General features: G+C 57.4%; 4 protein-coding genes across 6 annotated transcripts in view; 3 read left to right on the top strand and 1 right to left on the bottom strand.

Moving 5' to 3' along the window:
* The window catches only part of NOTCH2 (notch receptor 2), a gene marked incomplete at its 5' end in the record, with an annotated part of 83,128 nt that extends 75,746 nt beyond the window's left edge, over positions 1-7,382 (top strand). The window contains 4 exons of the mRNA XM_083867469.1: positions 1,621-1,922; positions 2,268-2,415; positions 2,668-2,765; positions 3,683-7,382. Coding sequence (XP_083723595.1) covers positions 1,621-1,922; positions 2,268-2,415; positions 2,668-2,765; positions 3,683-5,023 — 1,889 coding nt within the window. The 3' untranslated portion in view covers positions 5,024-7,382. The remainder of the gene's footprint in view (positions 1-1,620; positions 1,923-2,267; positions 2,416-2,667; positions 2,766-3,682) is intronic.
* Positions 7,383-10,335: 2,953 nt separating this feature from the next.
* On the top strand, positions 10,336-12,186 carry REG4 (regenerating family member 4). 2 transcript variants are annotated; one of them, XM_083867839.1, is made up of 6 exons: positions 10,336-10,445; positions 11,148-11,223; positions 11,343-11,440; positions 11,520-11,657; positions 11,737-11,842; positions 12,007-12,186. In XM_083867839.1, exons 2-6 carry the CDS (start codon positions 11,160-11,162, stop codon positions 12,078-12,080), a joined length of 480 nt encoding a protein of 159 aa, XP_083723965.1. In that variant the 5' UTR covers positions 10,336-10,445; positions 11,148-11,159; the 3' UTR covers positions 12,081-12,186. The 2 variants fall into 2 exon arrangements, with proteins under 2 accessions (XP_083723965.1, XP_083723966.1); XM_083867840.1 differs by having other exon boundaries at positions 10,354-10,445; positions 11,115-11,223.
* Positions 12,187-12,925: 739 nt separating this feature from the next.
* HMGCS2 (3-hydroxy-3-methylglutaryl-CoA synthase 2) lies at positions 12,926-16,554 on the top strand. Of its 2 annotated transcripts, none has more exons than XM_083868044.1 (9): positions 12,926-13,334; positions 13,574-14,013; positions 14,275-14,400; positions 14,642-14,806; positions 14,877-15,045; positions 15,131-15,301; positions 15,812-15,918; positions 16,008-16,133; positions 16,215-16,554. In XM_083868044.1, exons 1-9 carry the CDS (start codon positions 13,222-13,224, stop codon positions 16,319-16,321), a joined length of 1,524 nt encoding a protein of 507 aa, XP_083724170.1. In that variant the 5' UTR covers positions 12,926-13,221; the 3' UTR covers positions 16,322-16,554. The 2 variants fall into 2 exon arrangements, with proteins under 2 accessions (XP_083724170.1, XP_083724171.1); XM_083868045.1 differs by having other exon boundaries at positions 12,927-13,265.
* A 476-nt stretch (positions 16,555-17,030) lies between these two features.
* PHGDH (phosphoglycerate dehydrogenase) lies at positions 17,031-20,783 on the bottom strand. Its single transcript, XM_083867332.1, has 12 exons — positions 20,469-20,783; positions 20,084-20,235; positions 19,836-19,901; positions 19,704-19,758; positions 19,528-19,626; positions 19,292-19,424; positions 19,064-19,212; positions 18,690-18,842; positions 18,432-18,564; positions 18,096-18,223; positions 17,677-17,905; positions 17,031-17,330 (listed from the first exon to the last, which is right to left on the bottom strand). The coding sequence occupies exons 1-12, from the start codon at positions 20,604-20,606 to the stop codon at positions 17,173-17,175; spliced, it is 1,593 nt and encodes a 530-aa protein (XP_083723458.1). The 5' UTR covers positions 20,607-20,783; the 3' UTR covers positions 17,031-17,172.
* Positions 20,784-24,051: the final 3,268 nt, after the last annotated feature.

Here is a 24,051-nt window from a genome sequence, read left to right as displayed (position 1 = left end):
AGGAGACCACAGCCTGACTGGAATACTGAGGAGTGTTCATTTGGGACAAGGGAGCAGAGCCAGCAGTGGGAGGGAGAAGCACAAAAGGAGGTATAGCTTTGGGAGAGCAGCAGAGAGCTTCTATAGACAGGACTGAATCTTGGAACTGAACCCGTGCCCATACGTCAGCACTTTGCTGCCGTACAGCAAATCCTGGGAAAGGAGCCTGGCGGAAGGAAGGCTGTGTTGTGTGTCCTGTGCTGGGGAACCACTAGGAGGAGCGTGCAGGCTGCTGGAGCCTGGGCAGAGCCTGCTGCCCTGGCTGGAACCGAAGATTTCTAGAAAGTTTTGGAACTGTCCTAAAGCAGAGATCCAGGAAGAATCAGTGATCAGAAGCTGGGAAATGGGAGCAGGGCATTAGAGCTGTGTGTGTTACTTCCAGTAGGAGGTATCACTTGGCTTATGTGCACAGAACCCCAGCATGGCTTGTGCAATGCTCTGTGATTGAGAGCTGTGCAAGCAGAGAAGCTTATGTTGGTCCCCTGCTTGCCCATGAGATAAATCAGGTACCTGATGAAAAAATTGTCTTGTATTTCTGCTGTGGGCTCCAGTGGAGTGATGAGCAGAGGTTCCCTTCTGCTGCCATCTCAGTCCCTCTTGCTTTCCAGGTGCCTCTGAAGGGCGTGCAGGAAAGCAGTAAAATCAGCAAGGATGCATCAGTGTCTACAGCTACAGTTTTGGGGTTTTAGGGAATAGCACATAATGTTCAGAGGCTGCTGGAACTGAAGCACTTGGCATTTTTATGGGTTGCTGAAAATACGTGGAGATGTTTTAAATCTTAATTATTCAGCATCAAGGAGGGTATTAACAAGGGTGAAAAATCCGCAGCATGGGATGGTCTTCCTGCACTGTCCTCTCTGATTAGCAGAGGCAGAGATTCATCAGAGGGAGCTAAGTTGAATTAGTGATTTGGAGGAGCCTTTCTTCTTCCACTGACAATGCAGGGATCCTGGTTGGAGAAGTGTGACTTTAGCCTTTGTAGACATCCCATCACTGGAGGCTTGAGGAGAGTAAGACCAGTATCTCCCAAGGTACCTGGACTGTGTGAGAGTATTCATCCTGTGGCATTTGTCAGCTTTGAGTGCTTGACTGTCACAACTTCAGGATCCTCTCATGATAACCTTGCTGTAGATATGAAGGCTTTTGTCTGCATTTCACCTCATGTTAATATCTGAAGTGAATGTCACCAATAATCAGTGAATAATAGCTGTTGAATAATTTTTCCCTCAACTGTTTCTTTTTCCCAGGGATGTGATTAGAACATCCATATGAACAATTACATTTAGTTGTCAGATACTTCGATTTTTACAGCCCTTGCTTCTCTCAGCTACTCTTTACTTTTTATGGAAATCTTACACTTTAGCATCCAAGTTTTTTTGTTTTATGATGATCTTAGAGGAATCTCTTAAGTTCTATTGGGTTTGCAGTAGGTACTCATACTTGGAAGGAAGACAACTCGCTAACTGTTGGGGTTTAAGAAGAGGTCTGGGTTAAAGCAACTGGAGGGATTGGGAACTCAAGGGAGAGGGAAGGTTTCCATGTCTTTGCCAGGCTACTGTATCCCCATCTCCCCCACTGCAGATGGATGTACCCCACTGATGTTGGCATCTCTGCGTGCGGGTGGGTCCGACATCAGCGAGGACGATGAGGAGGGGGAGGACTCCTCAGCAAACATCATCACGGACCTGATCTACCAGGGGGCCAACCTGCAGGCACAGACAGACCGCACGGGGGAGATGGCTCTGCACCTGGCCGCCCGCTACTCCAGGGCCGACGCTGCCAAGCGGCTCCTGGATGCCGGGGCAGATGCCAATGCTCGGGACAACATGGGACGGACCCCTCTGCACGCAGCCGTGGCTGCTGACGCCCAGGGGGTCTTCCAGGTATGGCCATTGGAGAACTCTGGGCTCTATATTTACATGAGCCTGTCCAAGCTGTGCTCTGTTCACTCACAGCCCTGCTCTCGTGCCTTCCACAGTGTGGTGGCCAGGCAGAGCTATTTTACACCCAGATTCCTTGGGTATTCATAGCTTGAAGAACTTGGCATGCATAAATCATCTGGCATGTATTTATTTGGTCTGTTTGCCCCGTCACCTGTTTTCTGGGCCTTGCATTTCAGTGCTCAGGCTGCTTTGTCATTGGAAAATTTCTCTTGAGATTCTGCCAAATCCTCAGTTTTGGTCTGCAGTGGTATTGAAAAAAAAAATCCATCTTCCCCTGTTGTCCAGATCCTGATCCGTAACAGAGTGACAGACTTGGATGCTCGGATGAATGATGGGACGACCCCATTAATACTGGCTGCACGTCTGGCTGTGGAAGGGATGGTGGCCGAGCTCATTAACTGCCAGGCTGATGTGAACGCTGTGGATGACCATGGTAATGTGAACACCAAGTGCCAGGCTGGGCAAATATTTGCCATGGTGTGAGCAGGGAGGGGGTGGGTTCTGCTCTCCCAGGGTAGGGGGCTCTTTGTGAGTTCTGTAGCTAAATCACACACTGAGCTCTCCTGCAAAGTCCTCCAGTGGTAATAAAATATGCGCTACTGCATAGTGGCTTGGTTAAACAATCCTGGAGGAGAAGCAAAATAGCTCCTTGGTTTGTTACTGACATTTTTGTGTTTCCCTGCAGGTAAATCTGCTCTTCACTGGGCTGCTGCTGTCAACAATGTGGAAGCAACACTAGTACTGCTGAAAAATGGAGCAAACAGAGACATGCAGGATAACAAGGTACAGTGTGGTGGTGCTCAGCAAGCCTCTGCTTCCTAACTCAAAGCATCCCTTCACTCCTGGTAGTGAACTAAGTTCAGATTTTCTTAACTGGGTACTCAGTGCAGGTCTTCCAAACCCAGGCTGTGACTGGAGCTCTCCCCAAGTGCTGGGTTACAGGGTTTCTGATATGAGAAAGCAGTTCTCTTCCTTTTTTGGCCAAGTCCTGGGCATCAAGGCTATCCTGCTTTCCTTGCAGGAAAAGAAAGCAAAACACAATCAGTAGCAGGTGAAGTGCTGCTGGTGTGAAACAGCTGGATTCCAGTTAGCAGACAGAAAAATATCTGGTGGCACAGCAGCAGTCATGTCCCATGATGTTTCCAGGGATCTCAGTGCAGGGTGATGGGGGACAAGCCCCTCTGTTTGACAGACTGTCTACACTGTGCAGGTGTTCTGTAGCTTCACTGGTAATGTTTGCTGTGTCTTAGTCCTTGATTTCTCTCCTCTGCCTAAAGTATCTTTTTTGGATTATTATGTATTGCTCAGTGGATTTTAGAGCTACCAATGAGCTCTAGTTCCATACTGGGCTGTTTTAGCCTTTCGTAACTTTCCGTCATAGGGGACAATAGGAGAAAGGCACCAGGTGCTTTCATGGTTCCTCCAAGGATCTAGGGCACAATAGTGCTCTTCCTGGTGGGAAAGTTCAGCCTGTGCTCCACTACTGTGTATGAAATTATCTGTAATCTGCCTTTTTCAGTGGGCAGTTCTCAGGGTGGGTAGCTCTTGGAGACTGTTAATGTGACACTGCATTATACAATGCTTGCCAGGCTGTCACGCCGTAAGGGATTATGAGTTGTAAGATTCATAAGGGACTATAATTTGTAGGTTCAGTCCCCCCACACTGAAGCTGCTAAAATATTTACTCTGTGTGTTTCCAGGAGGAGACTCCACTCTTTCTCGCTGCTCGGGAAGGCAGTTTTGAAGCTGCAAAAATCTTGCTGGACCATTTTGCCAACCGAGACATCACGGACCACATGGACCGGCTGCCCCGGGATGTGGCCCAGGACCGGATGCACCATGACATCGTGCAGCTCCTCAACGAGTACAATGTGGCCCACAGCCCTGCTGGGCACCCTGGGGCCATGCTGAACTCTGCCCTCTCCCCAGTCATCTGTGGCCCCAACAGGTCTTTCCTCAACCTGAAACATCCTTCACTAACCAAGAAGTCACGAAAACCGAATGCCAAAGGCATGCCCACCAGCCTCACCAAAGATGCAAAGAGGAGAAGGAAGAAGTCCCTCAGTGAGGGCAAAGGGCAGTTTTCAGAGAGCTCAGTGACTTTGTCACCAGTGGATTCCCTGGAGTCTCCCCATGCTTTTGCATCTGAACCAACCTCTTCTCCCGTGATGCCATCACCGGGAGTGCTGCACTCATCGCCCAGCTCACTGCTGACTGCTCCGTCGATGCAGGCTGCGCACACCATGTCCTTCTCCAACCTCCATGAGATACAGCCCTTGGGTCGTGGGTCTGGCACAGTGCTCCCGTCCGTCAGCCAGCTGCTCTCACAGCACAGAACCACCCCTCCCAACAGCGGGCTGGGCAGGCTGCGCCCAGGCAGCGTCTCCACTGAGTGGATGAACCGCATGGAGGTGAATGAGTCCCAGTACAATGAGATGTTCGGCATGGTGCCCCAGGTGATGCATTCCCACCCCAGCGTTTCTCAGCAGGGCGGCTTGGTTCAAGCAGACACGAAGCACCTGGGGGTGTCCAGGGAGTCTTTGCCCCCCATCATGACTTTCCAGCTGGTTCCCAAGGGCAGCATAAACCAGCAAGCACTGCCGCAGCAGGCCCAGTCAAACTGCGCTCAGAACATGGCTGGCCCTCTTAGCTCCATGTACCAGATCCCAGATCTAGCCCAGCTGCCCAGCGCCTCGTTCTCCATGGCTGCCATCCCTCAGCAGGATGGGCAGGTGGCTCAGACAGTCCTCCCGGCCTACCACCAGTTCCAGAGCTCGATGGGGAAGTACCCCACGCCTCCCTCCCAGCACAGCTGCTACTCCTCGGCCACAGAACGGACTCCTAGCCACAACCGGCACTTACAAGGGGAGCACCCGTACCTGACTCCGTCGCCTGAATCTCCAGACCAATGGTCAAGCTCTTCCCCACACTCTGCCTCTGACTGGTCTGATGTGGCAACCAGTCCCAGTAACAACCAGCGTGGACCGGCGGCCACCCACATGACGGAGCAGCAGCGGAACAACATGCAGGTGTACGCCTGAAGGCTGCCCACGGTGCAGCCTGACTAAAGTGGACTCCAAAACTCATGAAGGTCTTCCAGGATGGAAATGAAGAACCATTTTAGTATCCCAGAGTCTTAATGAGCCCAGGATGTTCTTTCGTTGGAAGGACTGTGGTCGCTGTAGACTTGTGTGCTTTTATGCTAAATGGAGAACTGTAGAAGCTGGTGATGGAGAAGACCAGCTGAGTCACTTCTAACCAACTCCCACGCACCTTGGATGTGACTGCTGTCTGCACTGGATTCTCCAGTCTGTTTTTAAATGTGTTCCACCATTGCTTTGGGGAGACAGCTCTTCAGCTTAATACATCTTGTGGTCATTTCTCCAGAAATTTAACCAAAACCAGCTTTGCATCCTTATTTTGTTACTCCTCCTGTTACCTACGTAACCTCTCTCTGAAGCACCTTCTATTAGTTCTCCTCGAGTTCAAGTTGCCTTGTCTTGACACAGCTCAGAGCTGCACCCACATTCCTAGACCCCATCCTTCCCTCGTCCACACTTGCTCAGCAAGCAAGCCGTACCTCCCAAAACACCTGTAGGTCAAGAGACGCCTCCTGTCATGCAGCTTCACCCTTTCCTCTTCAGGAGTCTGTCCTATAGAGACCCACTAACACCCTTTAATGTTCTCACTGCCTGCTCCCCAGGTATTATGAGATTATATATACATATAGTCTTTTTAGGTTGTTTTGTTATTTTCCCTCCTAAAAACGCTGGTCTGACCTGGTCTTCCCGCCCATGGGCCCATCTCTTCCCTGAGACACCGCTGACCATTTTGACACACTACCCTCCTCATGCCCCCCATCCTGCCAAGAGTGTCCATGACTGCCTTTGTGGGCTCCCATGCCATAATAAATGTACTGCAACTGATACAGGCCTTTTGGGATGAGCATGAGCGTTTCAAAAACTGGTAACACAAGCTCCCAGCGTTCTTGCACAGGAGTCCCCTCCCCTCCATCCAAGGGTGGCTGTGTGTCCTGTCCTCCAGGTACCATATGCTGCCTCTTTATGGTATTATCAAGAAGTGTCAAACATGTGATTACATGTTTACGGTGTGTGTCCTTCTGCGTCAGGAACGACATCCAGCCCTTTGAAAAGTGTCCCTTTTGCTGCAGCCCTGGGTCAGAGCTGGCTCATCTTCCCCTTCCAGTGCACAGAGACTTCAGCACTGACTGCCGAGCAGGCTTCCAGGAGCGCGAACAGCATGCACAGGAGCTGGGCTGTGGCAGCAGACCAAACAGCTCAGAAACCATTGCCTCCTGCAGTTTGCTGCACAGGTTTGGGGCTGTCCTCTGCTCTCAGCTTCAGCCTACATGGAGATTTCCCAGCTGAGGTGGCCAACATGCTCTGTGGGACAGTAGGGCCGCCCTTAGAGTGGCTCCCCCAATAGTTTTGGAGTTGTGGAAGCCAGCTGTCACTGACCTTAGGCAAACAGCCGCTCTTTCTGCTTTGTCCACAAGAGCAGCACTTCTCTGAAGGGCTCCAGAACAGCCAGCAGCCCAAGTGAACATTTGTGGGGATGGTTTGCTCCTGCCTCTTCAGGGGAATGCTGCAGACACGTCTTCCAAAGAGCTCGGGGCTGCCGGCTGCCGCCAAAGGACTGAAGGCTGCTCCCCTCCGAGCAGACCACCCAACACCCTACCGTGTACAGTATTGCCTCTGGTGTTTCTTTCCATTCTAATCAAGAGTCAAAGTTGCTTTCTCTTTTTTTTTTTTTGCTTTCCAATTCCACTCAATGGTACATGAAGGCAGGGCCTCAGGAGGAGCTGGTTCCCAGGGCTGTCATTTTGGGCTGAAGTTGTTAATTCTGTGTGAAGTTACCACTTTTCATGGTGCACACAGCGTTCCCCAACACGCTCGCTGCAGCCTGGCCTCTGAAGTTCAGCTGCAGCTGACTCAGACCCTCAGTGGGGTCTGTCCAGGTACACGTTTCACTGCAAATAATGAAGTGTTGCTACATCGATGCTAAAGAAACAAAGGGCTTTTGCTCGTTAGCTCCAAATAACCAAGTGCCTTTTTATATATGTGGCTTCCTTTTACAAGATGAGTGCTTTCTCTGGAATGAAGCCGGTTCCGTGCCTGGCCTCTTAATATGATGGCCCTCTGCCTTTCTTCTCTCTCCTTATTTTTCTTTTTTTTAAACCACTTGTAAAGTTAATATCTCCTTAAGGTGGTATTTTATCTCATAAGTTGTAGAGTAACCATTCACAGCAGCATTTTCCTATATTAATAATGGAAAATATTTGCTTATTTTTACATTTTTTATAAAAGTCTTTTATGAAAATAGTTGCTGCCAAATGTATAAGCAATTTTTATCCCCAGAATAAAAAGTATGTGCCTAGTGTGTGTGTGTGCTGCTGTTTTCATTTTGTTTTCCTGGCCACCGGCTTATAAATGAATCAGGGGTGCTCTGTCTCAGCACCACATGAACCTCACCACTTATCTTCACCCAAGGGAGCTGGAAGCAGCCTGGTGTGAGTGTAGGAGATGGATTTTGGGTCTCTTGGTTAGCTGAGAAGGGAGCAGTAGCCAGCAGCCAAGCCGCTGGGCATACTGGGAAGGATGGGGAGGGACTGGGATGGGTCCTTTCTTAGACACTTTGGATAAGAGCTCTTGCTTGCCTATGGGAGCCAGGGCACATTGGTGTGGCTTTTAGAAAGGTGGTGAGCAAGTGGGTGGCTCAGTGGTCAATGGGGCTGCGGATACACTCGCTCCCTCAGGTCCTGCTTGTTTCCCTCAGCTGTTTCGTGTCCTTCCTGTAAGGAAGAGGACCCTCATCCCTGGACCTGGGGTTGCCTGCCTGGCTTTGTATCAGCAGTTGATGCATGGAATCCTTAAGGTTGGAACAGCCCCCCTAAGATCGAGTCCAACCTTTAACCTGGCACTGCTGTGTTTGCCCCTTAACCATGTCCCCAAATGCCACATTCATGTTTTTGGAACATTTCGGGGACAGTGACTCCACCACTTTCTGGGCAGCCTGATCCAATGCCTGACTGCCCTTTCATTGACAAAATTTTCCCTTGTATCTCGTCTAAACCTCACCTAGTGCAACCTGAAGCCATTTCCTCTCATCCTTTTGCTTCTTACATGGGAGAAGAGACCAACCTCCACCTGTCTACAGCCTCCTTTCATATTGTTGTAGAGAGTGATAAGGGCCCTCCTAAGCCTCCATTTCTCCAGACTAAGAGCATGAAGCTGTGTGATTCTCCAGCCCCTGAAACAGGGAATCATCACTCCTCTGTGCTGGTCTCAGGCTTCAAGGGTTTGACTTGAGCAATCAGAAAACAAACTGTCAGTAGCTGCCGTGCTGTTTGGAGCACGGAGGTGCCACTGAAGCCTTGGGCTCCACTAGTGCTCAGCTGGCTGAGTTCTCCAGCTCTTGCTGTGGACTCAGATGGAGCCAGTAGCTGAATTACGATGCTGAGCTGGGGTAAAGCTTCTGGGGGCATTTTAAGGGTTTAATGTTCAAACAGTGCAGCTCCTTTATCTCCTGGTAGAGCCAGCTGGGCGAGTCCAAACCTCCGGGAGGCATTCACCCATGTTCTCCCACAGCTTGCACTTCTGTGCCAAAGTTTAGTGAGCTCTGCCAGGCTCCTGGCACAGCTGCATTGAGCTTACTGGTGCTCAGGCTGAGACTTGAAGCTATTTCTCCTCGGGGCTGCTCGTGCCTCTTCCCCAGCCCAGGATGGCCAGGGGCTTGTGGAAACTTGCTGTGTTGCAAACTGAACCATCCAGGCAGGGAGCTGCTGCTTAATCCCTTATCTAACTGAGGAGTAGTGGAGGAGCCTCAGGCTCTTTGAGGGAGATTTTTCATGGTTTTTTATAAATCAAGGGTGGAGTCCTGTTTTCTGGGGAGTTGCTGTGTTTGCAGGGTTTTGCCATTGATCGAGGTGGCTGATGTGTGGCAGGTTGTTTCTTTCAGAACTGATAGCAGGCAGCAGCTGTGTTTGGACACGAGAAGGTGTTACCCCTTGGATCCCGGAGGATGCCTAGCAAGCAGCAGCAGCTCTATCCTGCTGTGTGGGTGAAGGAGAGGGGTCTGATCCTCCTGCCTCCCGGAGGCAGAAGCCAGACCTGCCTCTGCATGCCGGCAGGGAGCTGCTCCCTCTGGGTGTAGCAGCATTCACCAGCTGCATGTTTCAGCAAATGCTGCCACAGAGGACATCCCATGGCAGATCCCTGGGCTGTAGGTGGCTTGGGCCTGACAGCAAGCTTTCTGTATGGGGGGAAGCAGGGCTCAGCCCTGGGTCTGGATCCTCTGCAGGTCACACTAATTGAGCACCAGGCCCACAAGAGCAGCTCCTCTCCACTGCACTGGCCTTCACCAAGGGTTTTGGGGAAGGACAGCCAGGCATTGCCTGGAGCTAGCAGCAGCAGGAGCCACAGCACAGGCAGCAGGATGATCTTTCAAAGCCGCTATGGTCCATCAGGAGCCAGCAAAGTGACACTCCAGAGCAGCGTGGTGGCAGCAGGAATGTGGAGAGCTCCAGCTGTCTCCCACGGGTGCAGAGGACACCCCGGGGGTGAGGAGCAAGGACCAAGGCACAGAAGGCTGTACCAGACCTTGCCTAAGGGCTCCTGCTACCGGGGCCAGGAGCTCATCCCTGTGGCCCCATGCCGGCAGCAGCCTCCCCGGGCTGGGGGTGCAGGGAGCCGCCTGGGGCAGGGGCAGTGAGGGGCTGCTGCGGGAGCTGCCCCTTTCTCCCGGAGTGACGAAGGCTTGCGTCACGGCCGGGCCCGAGGGCTGATGGGCCGGGCCGCTATCTGATGGCACCGCCAGCCCCCGGCTGCAGGCTGTTCCCACATCCCGGCGTCCCGCATCCTGCTCGCAAACATCCCCCGGCAGTTCAAACAAGGGCGGTGTGTGGGTGACGCATGGCAGAGTCGGGCAGGGCGCGGGGCCCCGCCGGGTGCCATCCCTTGGTTGGGGACAGGGGCAGCGCCAGGGGATTGGGCCCACGGCCCGGCCGCTGCTCTCAGGGATCTCTGAGCGGGATCGGGTGATCACCCCCGGGGCTCATCCCCGGCTTGCCAGCCCCCGGGCAATCCAGTGCTGGCCCAGCGGGCATCCTTGCCAGGTGCCAGGCTGCTCTGGGCTGGAAGATTATATCTGTATCGCGGGAGCAATTAATGATAATTGCAGGGGGTTTATTGACTAACTAGGACAGGTTCTTCCTGTCTGTTTCTGGAGATATGTTAAGTGCAAACAGAATGAAGATCTGGGCAATTTTCCAGCAAAATGGGGCGGGGGGTGGAGGGGGGTCAGCAGGAAGATTTTTATGGTGAGAATCACATGAGTTGGGCAAACAGATGCTGGTGAGCACCAGGCTATAAAGGGCAGCTCCTCTTCTCTCCTGTCCCGGTGACCCGCGAGAAGCCTTTATTTCTCACCATCTCCAGACAACAGGTGAGGAAGAGGACCCTCACAACGCAGCTGGGGCCTCGGGATCCTCAGAGCTGGCAAACAGGCGAACCAGAGCTGGTCCCTCTCCTTGGCAGCTGCTGCGGGAGCTGAGCTCTGCCCTCGCTGGATGGGGCAGGCTGTGATGCTGCGTTTTTCAGCCCTGCATTGGCTTTTGTTTCTGCTTCTTTGAGGGGAATACGAGCTGAATCTGCAAATAGGCCTCAGTGCCCAGGGATTAGCCCAGATAAAGGGGAACTGCGCTGATGTGGCCGATTTGCCTCCCCAGCCTGGGCAGTGCTACGAGCTCAGGGCGTGAAAACACCGCCGTGCACGTAGCCCCTGCAGCCCCACCTGTGCCATTGCCTGGTTGGGGTCCCCTGGCCCGTGTCCATGACAGCACCCTCCCCTTGTCCTCACAGAGCAGCTTGGCTTTCCCAGATGCCTCCTGCCGAGTCTGGGACTGGAGGGGTTTGGACAATCTGCTGCCAGTGTGGGCTGGGGACTCCAAGCCATGCCTGGGATATGGGGTGCAGGCATGGGGCAGTGACCTGTGCCAGGGAGCGGAGAGGGAGGCACAGTCTGTCTCCTTCAGGTGTCTCAAAGGGACCAGGCTTAGCCCACGACGGGGCAGGTTTGCACTCTCTGGGCACAGGTAGCATCCTCTGTCCTCAGGGGGCCTTGTGTGACCCTCCCGAGCCTTTACAGGGAGCAAGGAGGATGGCGGCTGCAGCCAGACTCACCCTCCTGCTGCTGGGCTGCACGGGGCTCCTGCAGCCAGTCGGTGAGTGCCACGGCTCGGGGGGCAGCTGCTTTTATAGCTGGGCCAGGAGGGAGCCCCGCTCTTCTCCAGGCTGTGATGCCGGCTGTCCCTCATCCCTGTCCGCGGCTCTCCCCAAACAGATGGCAGGTACATAAGCTACTGCCCCGACGGCTGGTCCTACTACAAGCTCAGCTGCTTCAAGTACTTCATCGAGCCCCGGACCTGGGAGGAGGCTGAGGTAAGGCCACCGGGGTACACAGGGGAACAAGGACCCCTGTCTCCCTGAGGTGCCCTGGCACTGACAGCTCTCTCTGCAGAATCGGTGCCAGGAGCTCAAGAAAGGTGCCCACCTGGCCTGGGTGGAGGACTCCCGCGAGGCAGCCACCCTGCGGAGAACCATCTCCTACCACCAGCGTGTGCAGCCCGTCTGGATTGGACTCCAGAAGAGTGAAGAGGTGAGGTGTGGGCTGCAGGGATGATGGGGGGCTGGAGAACAGCAGGGCCATGCCTCTGAACCCCCCTCTCCCTGCACAGAGCCAGGTCTGGCAGTGGACGACTGGGAAGGGCTACAGTGCCTCCAGCGAGATACCTGGGAATGGTGCCCGAGGGGGGAGCTGCGCCATGCTGACCCATCACAGCGGTGAGTGCCCGGTCCCTGCACCCCCCTCCAGCGTCTGGGCTCGGCCGGCACTACCTCGCCTCCCTCCTCCTCCAGGTCCCATCCCCTGGGAGGGCTGCAGTGGGCACAGCTGGTGCCCGTCCTCGCCGTGGCCCTCGCCAGCCCCCTGCCTGTCTCTCCTGCAGTCTTCTCTGTGTGGACCAGTGCGGACTGCTCCCGGAAACACCATTTCATCTGCAAGTTCTACCCCTTGCACTGAGCACAGCCCTGGCCCGTGGAGGACCCCGCGTCGGCCACGTTCCTCCCCTGCCACCTCTGACTCTCCCTGCAACTCCTATAAATCTTATAAAAAAAGAAGCATGCGAGTGCTGTGTGAGCTTGGTGCTGTGCAAAGCCCTGAGCTGGTCCGGGAGGGAGAGAGACGGGCTCTGCCACGGCTCCCCGAGCTTCCCGGCTTCCAGAGGCTTCTGTGCTGCGGTTGCGGGCAGAGCTGGGGCATGAGTCCCTAGGAGCTGCGGGGACAGTCACTCTCCTGGTTGAGCACTCGTGTTTGCTCATACCAGCCCTCGGGTGCCAAAACCACAGGTGTCCCTGGAGAGCAGGTGGGGGGACAGGAGTGTTCTCAGAGTGCAGACATGGAGAACTGGGACACAGATGTGGATGGGGACAGGAGCTGTCAGGGGTGCGCAGGCATGGGGACAGGTGGTCCCGCAGGTGCAGACAGCTCCACAGGAGTCTGGGAGCTGCAACACTGCCCCATGGCCATGTTGACAGCAGCACCGGGACCAAAGGTCCCCTTTGTGTCACTGTTATGTTGCCACAGGCATCACGTGGCTGTTTGCTCTGCTGCTTTGAAGATAGCTCTGCCCCCGCCCAGCCCGTGGGGTTTTACCCCCCCTCCCCCCCCCCCCCCCCCCCCCCCCCGCAGAGCTGCGGCACGTGTCAGACGTGGACTGCGTCCCGGGCAGCACGGACAGTGCCGGCACCAATCCCGGCCGCCCTCTGCTCTCTGCCTCTGCCCGGGACCGCGGGGGCAGCCGGGGAGGGCCACACGGTGACCACAGCCGTGCAGGCGAGCCTGACACCGGAGCTGCCACTGCCCCAGGGCACAGATCCCACAGCCCGTCCTGCTGCTCAGCCCCGGCTCCGGCTCCGTGTCCTCGGGCTTTGGAGCACAAGACGAAGACACCTCTCAAGCTCCCCCCTCCGCAGCTCCTCTGCCCCTGCCGTGTTGGCTGGCGCTCGGTGACCTTTGAGCGCCAGGATCCGGCAGGCTGATAAAGGCCGGGAGGGCTGTGCCGAGCTGCCCACGCAGTTTATAAAAGCACCACACAAGGCCCATCCCGCTGTCCATCTGTCCGACCGGCCGTCCCTCCGTCCGTGCAGGAGCTGGGGTGAAGATGTTGCGCTTGGTCGGGCGCGCCGTGCGCTGCTGCGGGGCGAGGTGGGCACCGCCGGGGCCAGAGCGGGCACCCCAGGGCGCCCAGCATCCTGCACCTTGGCAGAGGGCATGGTGAGCATCCACATGGATCCGGGGCCTGGAGACATATCCAGGGTAGGGGTGGGGAGCTGCCTGAGATCATAAACCTTAGTGGGGAAGGGGAGTCTCTTCCTCCTCCCTGCAGCACTGCCAGGAGCTGGCAGGAATTCAGAGTTCTCCCAGCCTGGGCTTCTCGCTGGTGGCATCTCCCCAGGGCCACCCTCTGTCCCCAGGGCTGTCATGGGATTGTTGCCACTCCCTCTGTCCCACAGCCTCTCTAGTGCTGCTGGGACAGGTGCCTGGCCCAAGGATGTGGGCATCCTGGCCCTGGAGGTGTACTTCCCTGCCCAATACGTGGATCAGGAGGAGCTGGAGCGGTTTGATGGCGTGGAGGCCGGCAAGTACACACGGGGCCTGGGCCAGAAGCAGATGGGTTTCTGTGCTGCCCACGAGGACATCAACTCCCTGTGCCTGACCGTGGTGCAGCGGCTGGTGGAGCGCGGGCGCCTCTCCTGGGATGCCATCGGCCGTCTGGAGGTGGGCACTGAGACCGTCATCGACAAATCCAAGGCTGTCAAAACCGTCCTCATGCAACTCTTCCATGACTCTGGCAACACTGACGTGGAGGGTATCGACACCACCAACGCCTGCTACGGGGGCACGGCCTCGCTCTTCAATGCGGCTGCCTGGGTGGAGTCCAGTGCCTGGGATGGTGAGTGCAGGCAGGGACCAGGCTGTGGGGCTGGATGCTGGGTGAGTGCCATGGGATAGAGGAAGGAAGCAGGAGGTGGCCTGAAACCCAAAGATGCTCCAACTGCAAAGGGAGCCACTGCACGTCCAGGCTTTCTCTCACTCCTGTTTCTTGCCCGTCTTGGTGGGACACCTGGCAGCATGAAGACGGGAACACACAAGGGCCATGGGATGGAGGCTCCCAGCTGCTGGTGGCCCTGTCAGTCCCTCTGTCCTCCCTCAGGTCGCTATGCTGTGGTGGTGTGTGGGGACATCGCTGTCTACGCCACGGGGAACGCGCGGCCCACGGGAGGTGCCGGTGCCATCGCCATGCTGGTGGGACCCAATGCCCCGCTGGTGCTGGAGAGAGGTCAGTGTCATGAGACCCTGGGGGCCATGCATCTGTGTCCCAGCCCTGGGCAGAGCTGCTCAGCCAGACCTTGCTGGGTACTCCAGGATGCTAGCTAGTCACATACTTGTAGGCACCATGGAGTGACTCAGGGAAGCTGCTGGATTCCAGGGGTGGCATGGCAGGCAGCACCCGTGGGTGTTTGCCACTGGGCTGGGGCCTCTCAATGCTCTCTGACAGCTGGCTCTCCCCGTGCCCCCAGGCCTGCGTGGAACCCACATGGAACATGCCTACGACTTCTACAAGCCGAATCTGTCCTCTGAGTACCCAGTGGTGGACGGGCAGCTCTCCATCCAGTGCTACCTGCGGGCACTGGACCGCTGCTACACCGTGTACCGACGGAAGGCGGAGGCCCAGTGGCAGCAGGGTAAGTGGCAGCACTCCTGAGGTGCCCATGGCAGCCCCCTGGATACTGATGGCACCGTGTTGCCTCCCAGCTGGCATCCAGAGGCCCTTCACCCTCGATGACTTCAAGTACATCATCTTCCACTCACCCTTCTGCAAGCTGGTGCAGAAGTCAGTGGGGAGGCTGCTGCTGAACGACTTCTTGGCCTCCCCCAACCCTGACACAGCCTCTGGCCTCTACAAGGGGCTGCAGTCCTTCCGGTGGGTCTCTGTGCAGTGTCCCCCACCCCTCAGCCCTGCCAAGGATATGCTGGTCTGGGGTTCCAGCTGCTCTCTCTCTGGGCAGTGGTGTGAAGCTGGAGGACACCTACACCAGCAAGGAGGTGGAGAAGGCATTCCAGGCAGCCAGCCAGGACATCTTCTATCAGAAGACCAAGCCCTCCCTGCTCCTCTCTTCCCGCAATGGCAACATGTACACACCATCCATGTATGGCTGCCTGGCCTCCCTCCTGTCCCAGTGAGTTCCCCAGAACACGGCTTGGGAAGAGGGAGGAGGTCATTTTGGGGAGGGCACTCCCTGGCTGGGCAGAACTCACCTCCCAGCCCTCATCTCCCCCTGCCTCAACAGGGACCTGATCCTTTAATTGCACACAACCCCCAGTGTGGATGCATCCTGCTCCAGGCCATCTCTCTGCCAGACTTTTAATCCCAGCTTGCTGGAGCTGGGCCAGCGCATAAAGCCCTTCTGTCATCACCAGGAGGATGAAAACCCCTGCTGTCATGCCCAATAGAATGAGTGATCCCATGGGAAAGGAGTCATGGGAACAGACCAGCTTTGAGGGAACAAAAGCCTTGTCCTGGGGCTCCTTGGCACCACTGCACTCCAGGGCTACACTCCCTCAGAAATGTGGCCCCGAGGGTCTGCCTGCCTACAAAGGAGACAGTCCCCTACACTGCCCCCTCAGCCCTGTATCTCCATCTCCCCCTCAGCCCAAATGTCCTGTAACCCCCTCACCTCTCACCTCAGGTGCTCAGCACGGGACCTGGCTGGCTCCCGGATTGGTGCTTTCTCCTACGGCTCGGGACTGGCCGCCAGCATGTTCTCCTTCCGTGTCTCACAGGATGCAGCTCCAGGTGAGCCCCAGGGGAGAGAGGGACTGGGAAGGGAGGGCAGCGTGGGCCTGTCAGTGGTGCCATCTCACACATGGGATGCCCGTTGCCAGGCTCACCCCTGGACAAGCTGGTCTCCAGCCTGGCTGACCTGCCCGCTCGCCTGGACGCCCGCAAGCGTGTGGCCCCAAAGGACTTTGCCGAGATCATGAAGCGACGGGAGGAAACCCATCACTTGGGTGAGTGGGGTTGGGGGAGATGTGACCCTGCCCTGTTGGGACCTCACAACATCACTGAGCATCACTGCCCTCTCCCTGCAGCTGACCACGCTCCCCATGGCTCCCAGGCAGATCTCTTCCCTGGAACCTGGTACCTGACACGGGTGGATTCCAAGTACCGCCGTGAATACGCCAGGAAGCCCATCTAGAGTGGGATCACCAGAGTGGTGAGCCCTGGGGAGAGGGATGCTCTCTTTCCCACTGTCATCCCTGTTCATTCCTCATATCCAGAGCTGGCCTGTGTGGGAAAGTTCACTTTGTATGCGTGGGGAATGGCCAGCAGTGACTTGGGCCCCAGAGCTGTTGGAGATGGCAGCATCTTCTGCAAACACTTGGGCAGTGCAGGGGAATAAAGGTGTGGATGGGAGGGGGCAGCAGCCCAGCTCTGTCTCCTGGTCTTGAATGGTCTCCTCCTGCCCCAGGTCCCTCCTAATTAACAACCACCAGTCTGGATCACAGCTGCTTATGGGCATTTATTCCATGGCCACCTGCCCTGTTAGACATGGGAGTATGCTCATGGGGACATTTTGGGAGTGTCAAATAAGCCTCAGTTGCCAGTTTAGGGGCCCAAGATGGCATTTTCCCCATGATGTCATTGAATTGAAACATCCTCATGGCAAAACCCGTGGGCAGGAGGGCACAGGTGGTGCAGTGGCTCACGGGAGGGCTCATGCCCCTTGCAGTGCTGCTCTCTGGGCCATGTCCCAGCATGGGATTTAGGCCAGACAGGATCTCGGCAGCCACAGAGACCTTTGCACCCTTCAGCAAACAGCAGCAGGGCTGGAGAGCAGCAGGGGCAGGAGGGAGGGGGTTTGGGGTTGAGGACAAAGCACCACACAGACAAGGCACCACACACTCTCTCCTTCTAGACCCTTTATTGAACGTGAGGCCACCCCAAACCCAGTGTGGGGGTCAGGGATGGCCATGTGCAATGCTTTCCCAGCTGAGAGAGGCTCCAGATGCTGCGGCCATGGGGAAAGTCCTTGTCGGCAGTTGGGGTCTACAGCAGCTGGAGCTGGAAGACTTCTGTGACATGTGACTTCAGCTCACCGAGGTTGGACAGGGGAGCTGAGAGCCCCACAACGCTCCACTGCTCCCCTGCCACCGTGCTGGAGCTGTGGTAGGACAGAAGCTGGCCCCCTGCCTTGCTCAGCAGCCCTGAAGAGGAGGACAGGAATTAGAGACCACAGGCTGCCCCACTGCCCCAGCACCCAGCAGAGAGCTGAGCCTCTGCTCACCCCAACACCCTGCTCAAAGATCCATGATGCCACTTCTTCCTCCACCCTAAACCCTTTGCTCAACATCACACAACCCTCTCTCCAAACCCCCCCTCCATCCATCCATCCATCCATCCATCCATCCATCCATCCATCCATCCATCCATCCATCCATCCATCCATCCATCTCTCCAGGCAACATCTGTTGCAGCAGGGTCTCAGCGCTAGGTCAGATGTGGGGGTTCCCCAGTTGATCCCTGCAGCTCAGGGCTGACACAGGGACTCACCGGTCAGTGTGGTCAGAGCACTGGTATCAGAGGCTTTGGCTCTGTAGATGAGGACAGGCCCAGACAGTGGGGCTGGCTGCTTGAAGGTGGCCCCGTTGATCTGCCGCAGGACAGGGGTGCTGCCCTGCACCGTCCCCATCACCTGGTGTGGAGTGCCTTGCAGGGACACCTGCACCAGATCCGTGCTGCTGTCGGGCTCGGGGGCCACATCACTGTGGGTGGTTGTGACCTGCCAGAAAGACGTGGCCACTCAGTGCCCAGGTCCTGCATGTGGCTTGAGCAGGGAAGGGATGTCCTCAGAAGCACCCCAGGGAACACCCAGCCTCCATGCTGCATTAGCAGCCTGGAAGGGTGTCCCTGATACTGCTTGGTGGTGAAGGCACACCAGGCTGGGGTGCAGAGCCCGGGTGTCCACGCACCTTCAGCCCAGCCTCCTGGGCCAGCAGTGTGGCGTTCACCAGGGTGACCTCCTTCTGTGTCCCTCCAGCCAGCATGCCCGCGGCCACAGCAGGTGTCAGGTAACTCCCAGCCTCCTTCAGGGGTGTCCCTGGGGTGCAGGGAGGAGGTGTGCATGAGCCAGCAGCAGAGAGGTCAGGCCCGCAATGGAGTGGCCAGCCTGGGGCTGGTCCTTCCACCCACCCAATCCATCCACCAATCCATCCCTGCACACTCCAGGGCTCCAATCCCACTGTTAACCAGCTTCATGTCTATCTGTTCTCCTGCCTGCCCATTGGGGTCCCCACACCCAGGCTCACCTAGGGTGCAGACCTGCACGCTGCCCTGCACTTGCTTGCCCGCCATGCAGAGCACCGTGCCCAGGGCCCTGGCCAGGGTGATCCAGGGCTTGGTCTGGGGTGCAAAAGCCTTGCTGAGAGCCTGCCCATTAACCTGCAGGAGAGAGTGGGTGGTGAGAGCCTGCCAGGGATCCCACATGGAGCATTGCTCCCAATGCAGCCATGGGTTACAGCTGGGGTAACTGAGGCACGGAAGTCAGGTGCTGCAGCAGGACTCACTACGCCAGTCAGCCCCTTCCCCGTGGCCATGTCCACGATCTGCATGGCGATTTCCTTGCCGCAGCGGCTCTGTGCCTCCCGTGTGCTGGCACCCAGGTGTGGGCAGGAGATAACGTTGGGGTGGTTCACCAGGTCACGGTCCTTTGGGGGCTCCTGCAGACAGAGTTCCATCCTGCCATCAGCTCCCAGCATCCACCTGAGAGCTCAGAGCAGGGGAAATTTACCCCATCTCGTTTGCAAGGAGGGAAGATGAGCAGGGCTGCTCCTGGTCCCAGCCCCACAGGGTTTACTAGGCTGCCCTGCCTTGGTTTGGGCAAAATTAAGGTGGTGCTGAGACAAAGCCAAGCTCAGGGGGTCCCCACAGCCCCACTCACCTGTGTGAAGACATCGAGGGCGGCTCCACCACACTGCCCCGACTGCAGCGCCCGCAGCAGCGCGCCCTCATCCACGATGCCACCGCGGGCGCAGTTCACCACCTGCACACCACGGCGGCACTTGGCAAAGGTGCTGTCATTCAGGAGCCCTGCAGAAGGAGGGCTGTGAGCAGACGGGGGCTGCCCCAGCTCACCCCAAACCTCCCTGTGATCGTGCCCACTCCATACCTGTGGTGGAGGGCAGCAGCGGCGTGTGCACCGTGATGAAGTCGCAGCGGGGCCAGATCTGATCCAGCGGCAGCTGCTCTACCCCAAAGGTGGCCGAGACATCAGGGGTGATGATGGGATCGTAGCCTATGGTCTGAGGCAGAGCGGGCTCTCACTCTTACAACCTGGCATGGTGGCTCTTGCCAAGTCAGGAAGGTCTATGTTCCCCATCATTCCTCCCTGCCCTATCTCCTCACCTTCATGCCAAAAGCCTGCATGCGAGTGGCCACCTCCCTGCCGATGCGTCCCAGCCCCAGCACGGCCAGCGTCTTCCCATTCAGCTCCATACCCATGTACTGGGGAGTACAGGAAGAGTGAGTGACCACACCCCACACAGTCACCCCCACCCAGAGGTGCTACACCTGCCTCCTACCTTCTTACGGTCCCACTTGCCCTCTTTCATGGAGGCAGCTGCCTGCGGGATCTGCCTAAAAAGGAGGCTGTGGTAAGTGTGGGAGAGGAGGCTGTAGGGCACACCTCTGTCTGCATCCTGCCTTTTGCTCACCTGGCCAGGCACAGGATCATCCCACACGTGAGCTCGGCAGCGCTGAGGCTGTTCCCAGTGGGAGTGCTGGGGATGGAGAGTGGTGTCACTGGTGTGTCTCCCCTGGGCTGACAGAAGTCTGTGCCCCGTGAGGATGGAGACACACAGCGTGGTGCCAGGGCTGCCATGGGTGGGGAGGGCACCCTATTGAAGTCTCCCCGGCCTCCCCAGGATCACAAGCACGGATGTCCGCACACTCCTGCTCTTACTTCATGACCAGGACGCCCTTCCTGGTGGCTGCCTCCACGTCCACATTGTCCACGCCGGTGCCAGCTCTGCCCACCACCTGCAGCCTCTCTGCCGCCTCCAGCACCTCGGCCGTGACTTTGGTGGCCGAGCGGACGATGAGCCCGTCACAGTCCTAAGGGGTGACAGACGCGGCGAATGGGACCAGCGCCGGGGCCGGTGGCCGCGGGTGGGTCACGGGACGGGGACAGCCGCTGCTGGGGTCCGGGATCTGCCGTGCGAAACCAGCCGGGCTCTTGCATCAGACGGGAGGCGGGGACCGGTCGAAGGGGTCCGATGGCACCCAGGACCGCCGGCCTGCAGCCGTGCCCACCCACCCACCCACGCGTGGGTGCAGCCCTGTCTCACCCGGATCTCTCGCAGCAGCTCCTCCTTGCTCAGCCCGGGCTTCTCCTGCACTCGGAGCCCGCCGGCCTGCAGGATCTCCCGGCAGCAGGGGTCCAGGCTTTCGCTGATCAGCACTTTCTGCAGCTTGCCCAGTGCCATGGCCGGAGCGGGCCCGACGGGACAGGGATGGACTGGACGGGACGGGACGGGGGTGCCGGCTCTCTCCGCACGCCGCCGAGAGGCTGCTGCTGCCCCTCCGCCGCGCTAAAAGAGCTGCGAGCGGTGCACGTTTTTCGGGCTCATTGGGTCCCGTCTCCATAATCCCACCTCCTTCCCTTCCCCTCCCCGCCCCAGCCCGCCCGGTTCCCCCCTCATCCCCCCGCCCCCGGGGAGAGGGAGGAGGCGGGGGGTGCGGGGCCAGGGCTGGGCCGGGCCCCCCAGCAGCCCCAGAGAAAAGGAAGGGGGTGCCCTGCCAGGACCCCGCGGGTCGGGGAGCCACGAAAACCGGGGGCAGTGTGTCCCGACCCTGCGCACCGCGTACGTGCTTCAGTTTCGCCGTCCCGCATATCGCAGCTCAGTAAGGCAAGAGGGCGACGGCAGTGGCAGCCACGATGGTGCGGGTGGCTCCCTACAAAGCTGGGGGTGCCGCTGGCAGGGAGCAGCCCAGCCCATGGCGACCCCAGATATGTCCTCCCCAGCCCGTCCAGGAATGGGAGTTCCCCAGACCCCACAACTCAGAAGTGAGGCAGTGCCTTAGGCATTGCCCACCCCCGATTTCGTGCCTGCTGTTGAGCAATGCCCTTGATAAGGGGCCGGGGACACGGGGCCAGCCCTGGCCACTAGCTCCCAATGACGTGGGGTGTACGGGAGCCACCCAGCAAACGCCCTCCTTGGGGCAAGAGCCAGGTGGCCGCGTCCAGTGACCTCGCGGTGGGAAGTGCTGGCCCTGAGACACGATGGGGAGGGGTCCGTGAGACTGGCATGCGGATGGCAAGGGATGCGGCCAGACCTTCAGAGGGCACCTGGACCAGACACACCCCAGATCTTGTCCATGGGAAGCAGGGTCTGGCTCTTCCTGCCACCACTTTCCATGAACGGGGCGTGGGCAGAACCTACCCAGTGCTGCCAAGCCAGGTCCTAACGGGATTGGGCCCTTCTCCAGGGTCTGTGTGCTCCAGGCAACAGGTCTGGACCAAACTGCCCTGTGTGAGGCCGGGTGGCCCTGGAGGCTGGTAAACCAGGCAGAGCCCAAGTGATGGACCTGTCCTAGCAGACAGGAGGTGGCCAGAATAGGATGTCCCTTGCCACAGGCAGCACCGCCGAGGTGGGAGAGCCCAGCACTATGTACAGCCCTGAGCTATGGACAGCCTGGCACCACGTGCAGTCGGTGCTACCCTGCAGCCACAGCCAGGGAACAACGGTGACGCCAGAGCGGGGAAAGTCCCGGGCGGCCGGCACGGGGTGAGAGACGCGGTCAAGGGCAGCGGCTGGTGAAATCTGCAGCGGTCTCGAAACGGCCCCTCGGGAGGGAACTGTGACCCAGGGACCGCGACAGGGCTCCCTCGCCAAGGCCTCCTGCGTGGTGTGGGCTGGGGACACCCCCACTGCGGGACCTGCCGGAGCTGGAACACGGCCCGCGGCCCCGCAGCCCTTGGCACAGCCGGCGCCGGCTCCGGCTCCTGCTTTAGCCATTAAGGACCTTGCTCCAGGTGCCCGGAGGGCGCATCAAGACCTGCCATCCCGGCGCCCTGCTCCCCATGCCGGCACCGCCCGGGCTTGTCCTCTCGGATGCCTCCTCTCCCACGCCTGTGGCATGTCTGTGCGGAGGACACGCGTGGCCGAGCCATCGCTGCCTGTGGCGGCGCATTTACGGCTTTTCCCGGCCAGCTGGTGCCCTCTCCTGGGGATTGTGGCCAGAGGCACAGCCCCACGGCACCCCGGCCCTCGCCGCGGGCCCTCTGGGACACTGGGAGTGCTGGCGAGGTGGCTGTGCCAGCAGGCATGTCCTCCCACTCCTGGGCCCCCAAGGGAAGCAGGTAGAGGGAACCCAAAGCTGGCAGGGCCAGCGGGATGGGTGCCGGGGGACTGGGGCTGTGGTGGCTGATGAGTTACAACAGGCATGAAGCGGGGGGGGGGGGGGGGGGGGGGGGGGAGGGGGGAAGATGGGGGCACAACACCCCTCTGCTGACCCCATTTGTACCAGGTGTTGCATTTAGAGTAAGAATTTTGGCAGAAAATAAACCCACCTTTGTTCCAGCTGCTCTTCACAGATCAGAGGACTGGGGACACCTGAGCTGAATTTCTGAGTATAACTAATTTGGCACTATAGGTGGTTGTGTTCAGTAGGAAATTCCAGAAGTGCAGCTTCACAAATAGTGCAGCTTATTAATTCAACACCATAAGTTTGTTCATATTCCATAACAACCTTCATAATCACAGATTGATGGATCGTGCAGTATATGGAAGCAGCAGAAATACAGATACAGAATTGCTGCTGATGAATGCATCAGTTGTAATAGAACTCTAACCAGAGTAACAATAATGTTGCATGATGATAATAGCAATTGTATGCAGAAACTGACCACGAAGGTGTCCCCACTTGGAAGGAGGGAGAGAAGAGTATCCCATTATGTCCCTAAGGCATTTTGGGGTCTTCCTCCTAACCAGGTAAAATTCCTACCCTCCTTATATCCAGCCCAACTTCTCCCCCTACTCCTGTGTTTTGTAGAGCACAACCTAAGTGGAGAGTATAGAGCTATAGACATGGTACCATGTACCATTAAGGTTATTAGCATATGCAGGGTGTGTGTGTTAATATTTAAGTGGCCCTTAATCAGACAAAAGTTATTGGTTTTGGCCACCGTGTCCTCCAAATTTCTGGTCATATGACTTTGTTCCATTTGTCAGAGCTGAGGCAGAATCAGCCCATCACCACAGGACCTCCTCCTTCTTTCTTGCCACCAGCTCTGTGGTGGTCCATCCACACAGGTAACACAGAGGGTATGGATAGTAACCCTTAGCCCTCCTTGGTCATCATTCCACACAAGGGTCCTGGGCAGACTCTGCTTGGTGGCAGGTGGGTGGCCATGGAGGACAGCTGGTTGAGGGGCTGTGGGGATGTAGGACAGAGGAGAATGGGGCGAAGCAACAGGGAATTAGGAGCAGGGTCCCTGCAGAGAGAATGGGGCTGGGGGAGGAGTCAGGGACAGCGCTGTTTTTGGGGTGTCAAAGGGGACTTGGGATTATTGGAGCTGGGGTGGGGAGTGGCAAAGAAAAGGAAAGGGGTGGGGGAAATTTGGGGTGTTTAGTTGGGATGGTGGGTGTTCAAGGGGATTTATGGGGATCAAGGGCTGCAGGAATGGCCCAGTGGAGGACTGGGAAGTCATGGACAATTAGAAAGCAAGTGAAGGTGTTGAGGGACTAGAAGAGTACCTGGGGACTCATGGGGCTCTGGGGTAAGAAAGGAGATTGGGGGTGTCACGTTGGGATGGAGGCATCCAAGGACGACTGGGCAGGTAATTGGGGTGTCAGGATGGATGTTTGAGGGTGCCATGGGGGATCCTGTCTAATTGGGTATCTTTTGGGGAGAAGTTGGAAGAAGGAT

The sequence above is a fragment of the Zosterops lateralis genome, assembly GCF_965231275.1.
Source record: "Zosterops lateralis genome assembly, chromosome: 9".
Classification (NCBI taxonomy): domain Eukaryota; kingdom Metazoa; phylum Chordata; class Aves; order Passeriformes; family Zosteropidae; genus Zosterops; species Zosterops lateralis.
The sequence above is the reverse complement of the archived record's forward strand: the minus strand, read 5'-3'. Positions and strand labels throughout refer to the sequence as shown.

Excerpts from the sequence above, each read along its gene's own strand:
- REG4 (XM_083867839.1), top strand. The coding sequence starts at position 11,160 with ATGGCGGCTGCAGCCAGACTCACCCTCCTGCTGCTGGGCTGCACGGGG. Across the intron at positions 11,224-11,342 it reads GGGGCTCCTGCAGCCAGTCG|ATGGCAGGTACATAAGCTAC; the intron begins GTGAGTGCCACG and ends CTCCCCAAACAG. Across the intron at positions 11,843-12,006 it reads CATGCTGACCCATCACAGCG|TCTTCTCTGTGTGGACCAGT; the intron begins GTGAGTGCCCGG and ends TCTCTCCTGCAG.
- HMGCS2 (XM_083868044.1), top strand. The coding sequence starts at position 13,222 with ATGTTGCGCTTGGTCGGGCGCGCCGTGCGCTGCTGCGGGGCGAGGTGG. Across the intron at positions 15,919-16,007 it reads CTCACAGGATGCAGCTCCAG|GCTCACCCCTGGACAAGCTG; the intron begins GTGAGCCCCAGG and ends GCCCGTTGCCAG. Across the intron at positions 16,134-16,214 it reads GGAGGAAACCCATCACTTGG|CTGACCACGCTCCCCATGGC; the intron begins GTGAGTGGGGTT and ends CTCTCCCTGCAG.
- PHGDH (XM_083867332.1), bottom strand. The coding sequence starts at position 20,606 with ATGGCACTGGGCAAGCTGCAGAAAGTGCTGATCAGCGAAAGCCTGGAC. Across the intron at positions 19,213-19,291 it reads GCTGCTGCCCTCCACCACAG|GGCTCCTGAATGACAGCACC; the intron begins GTATGGAGTGGG and ends CTCCTTCTGCAG. Across the intron at positions 18,224-18,431 it reads CGTGCAGGTCTGCACCCTAG|GGACACCCCTGAAGGAGGCT; the intron begins GTGAGCCTGGGT and ends CCTGCACCCCAG.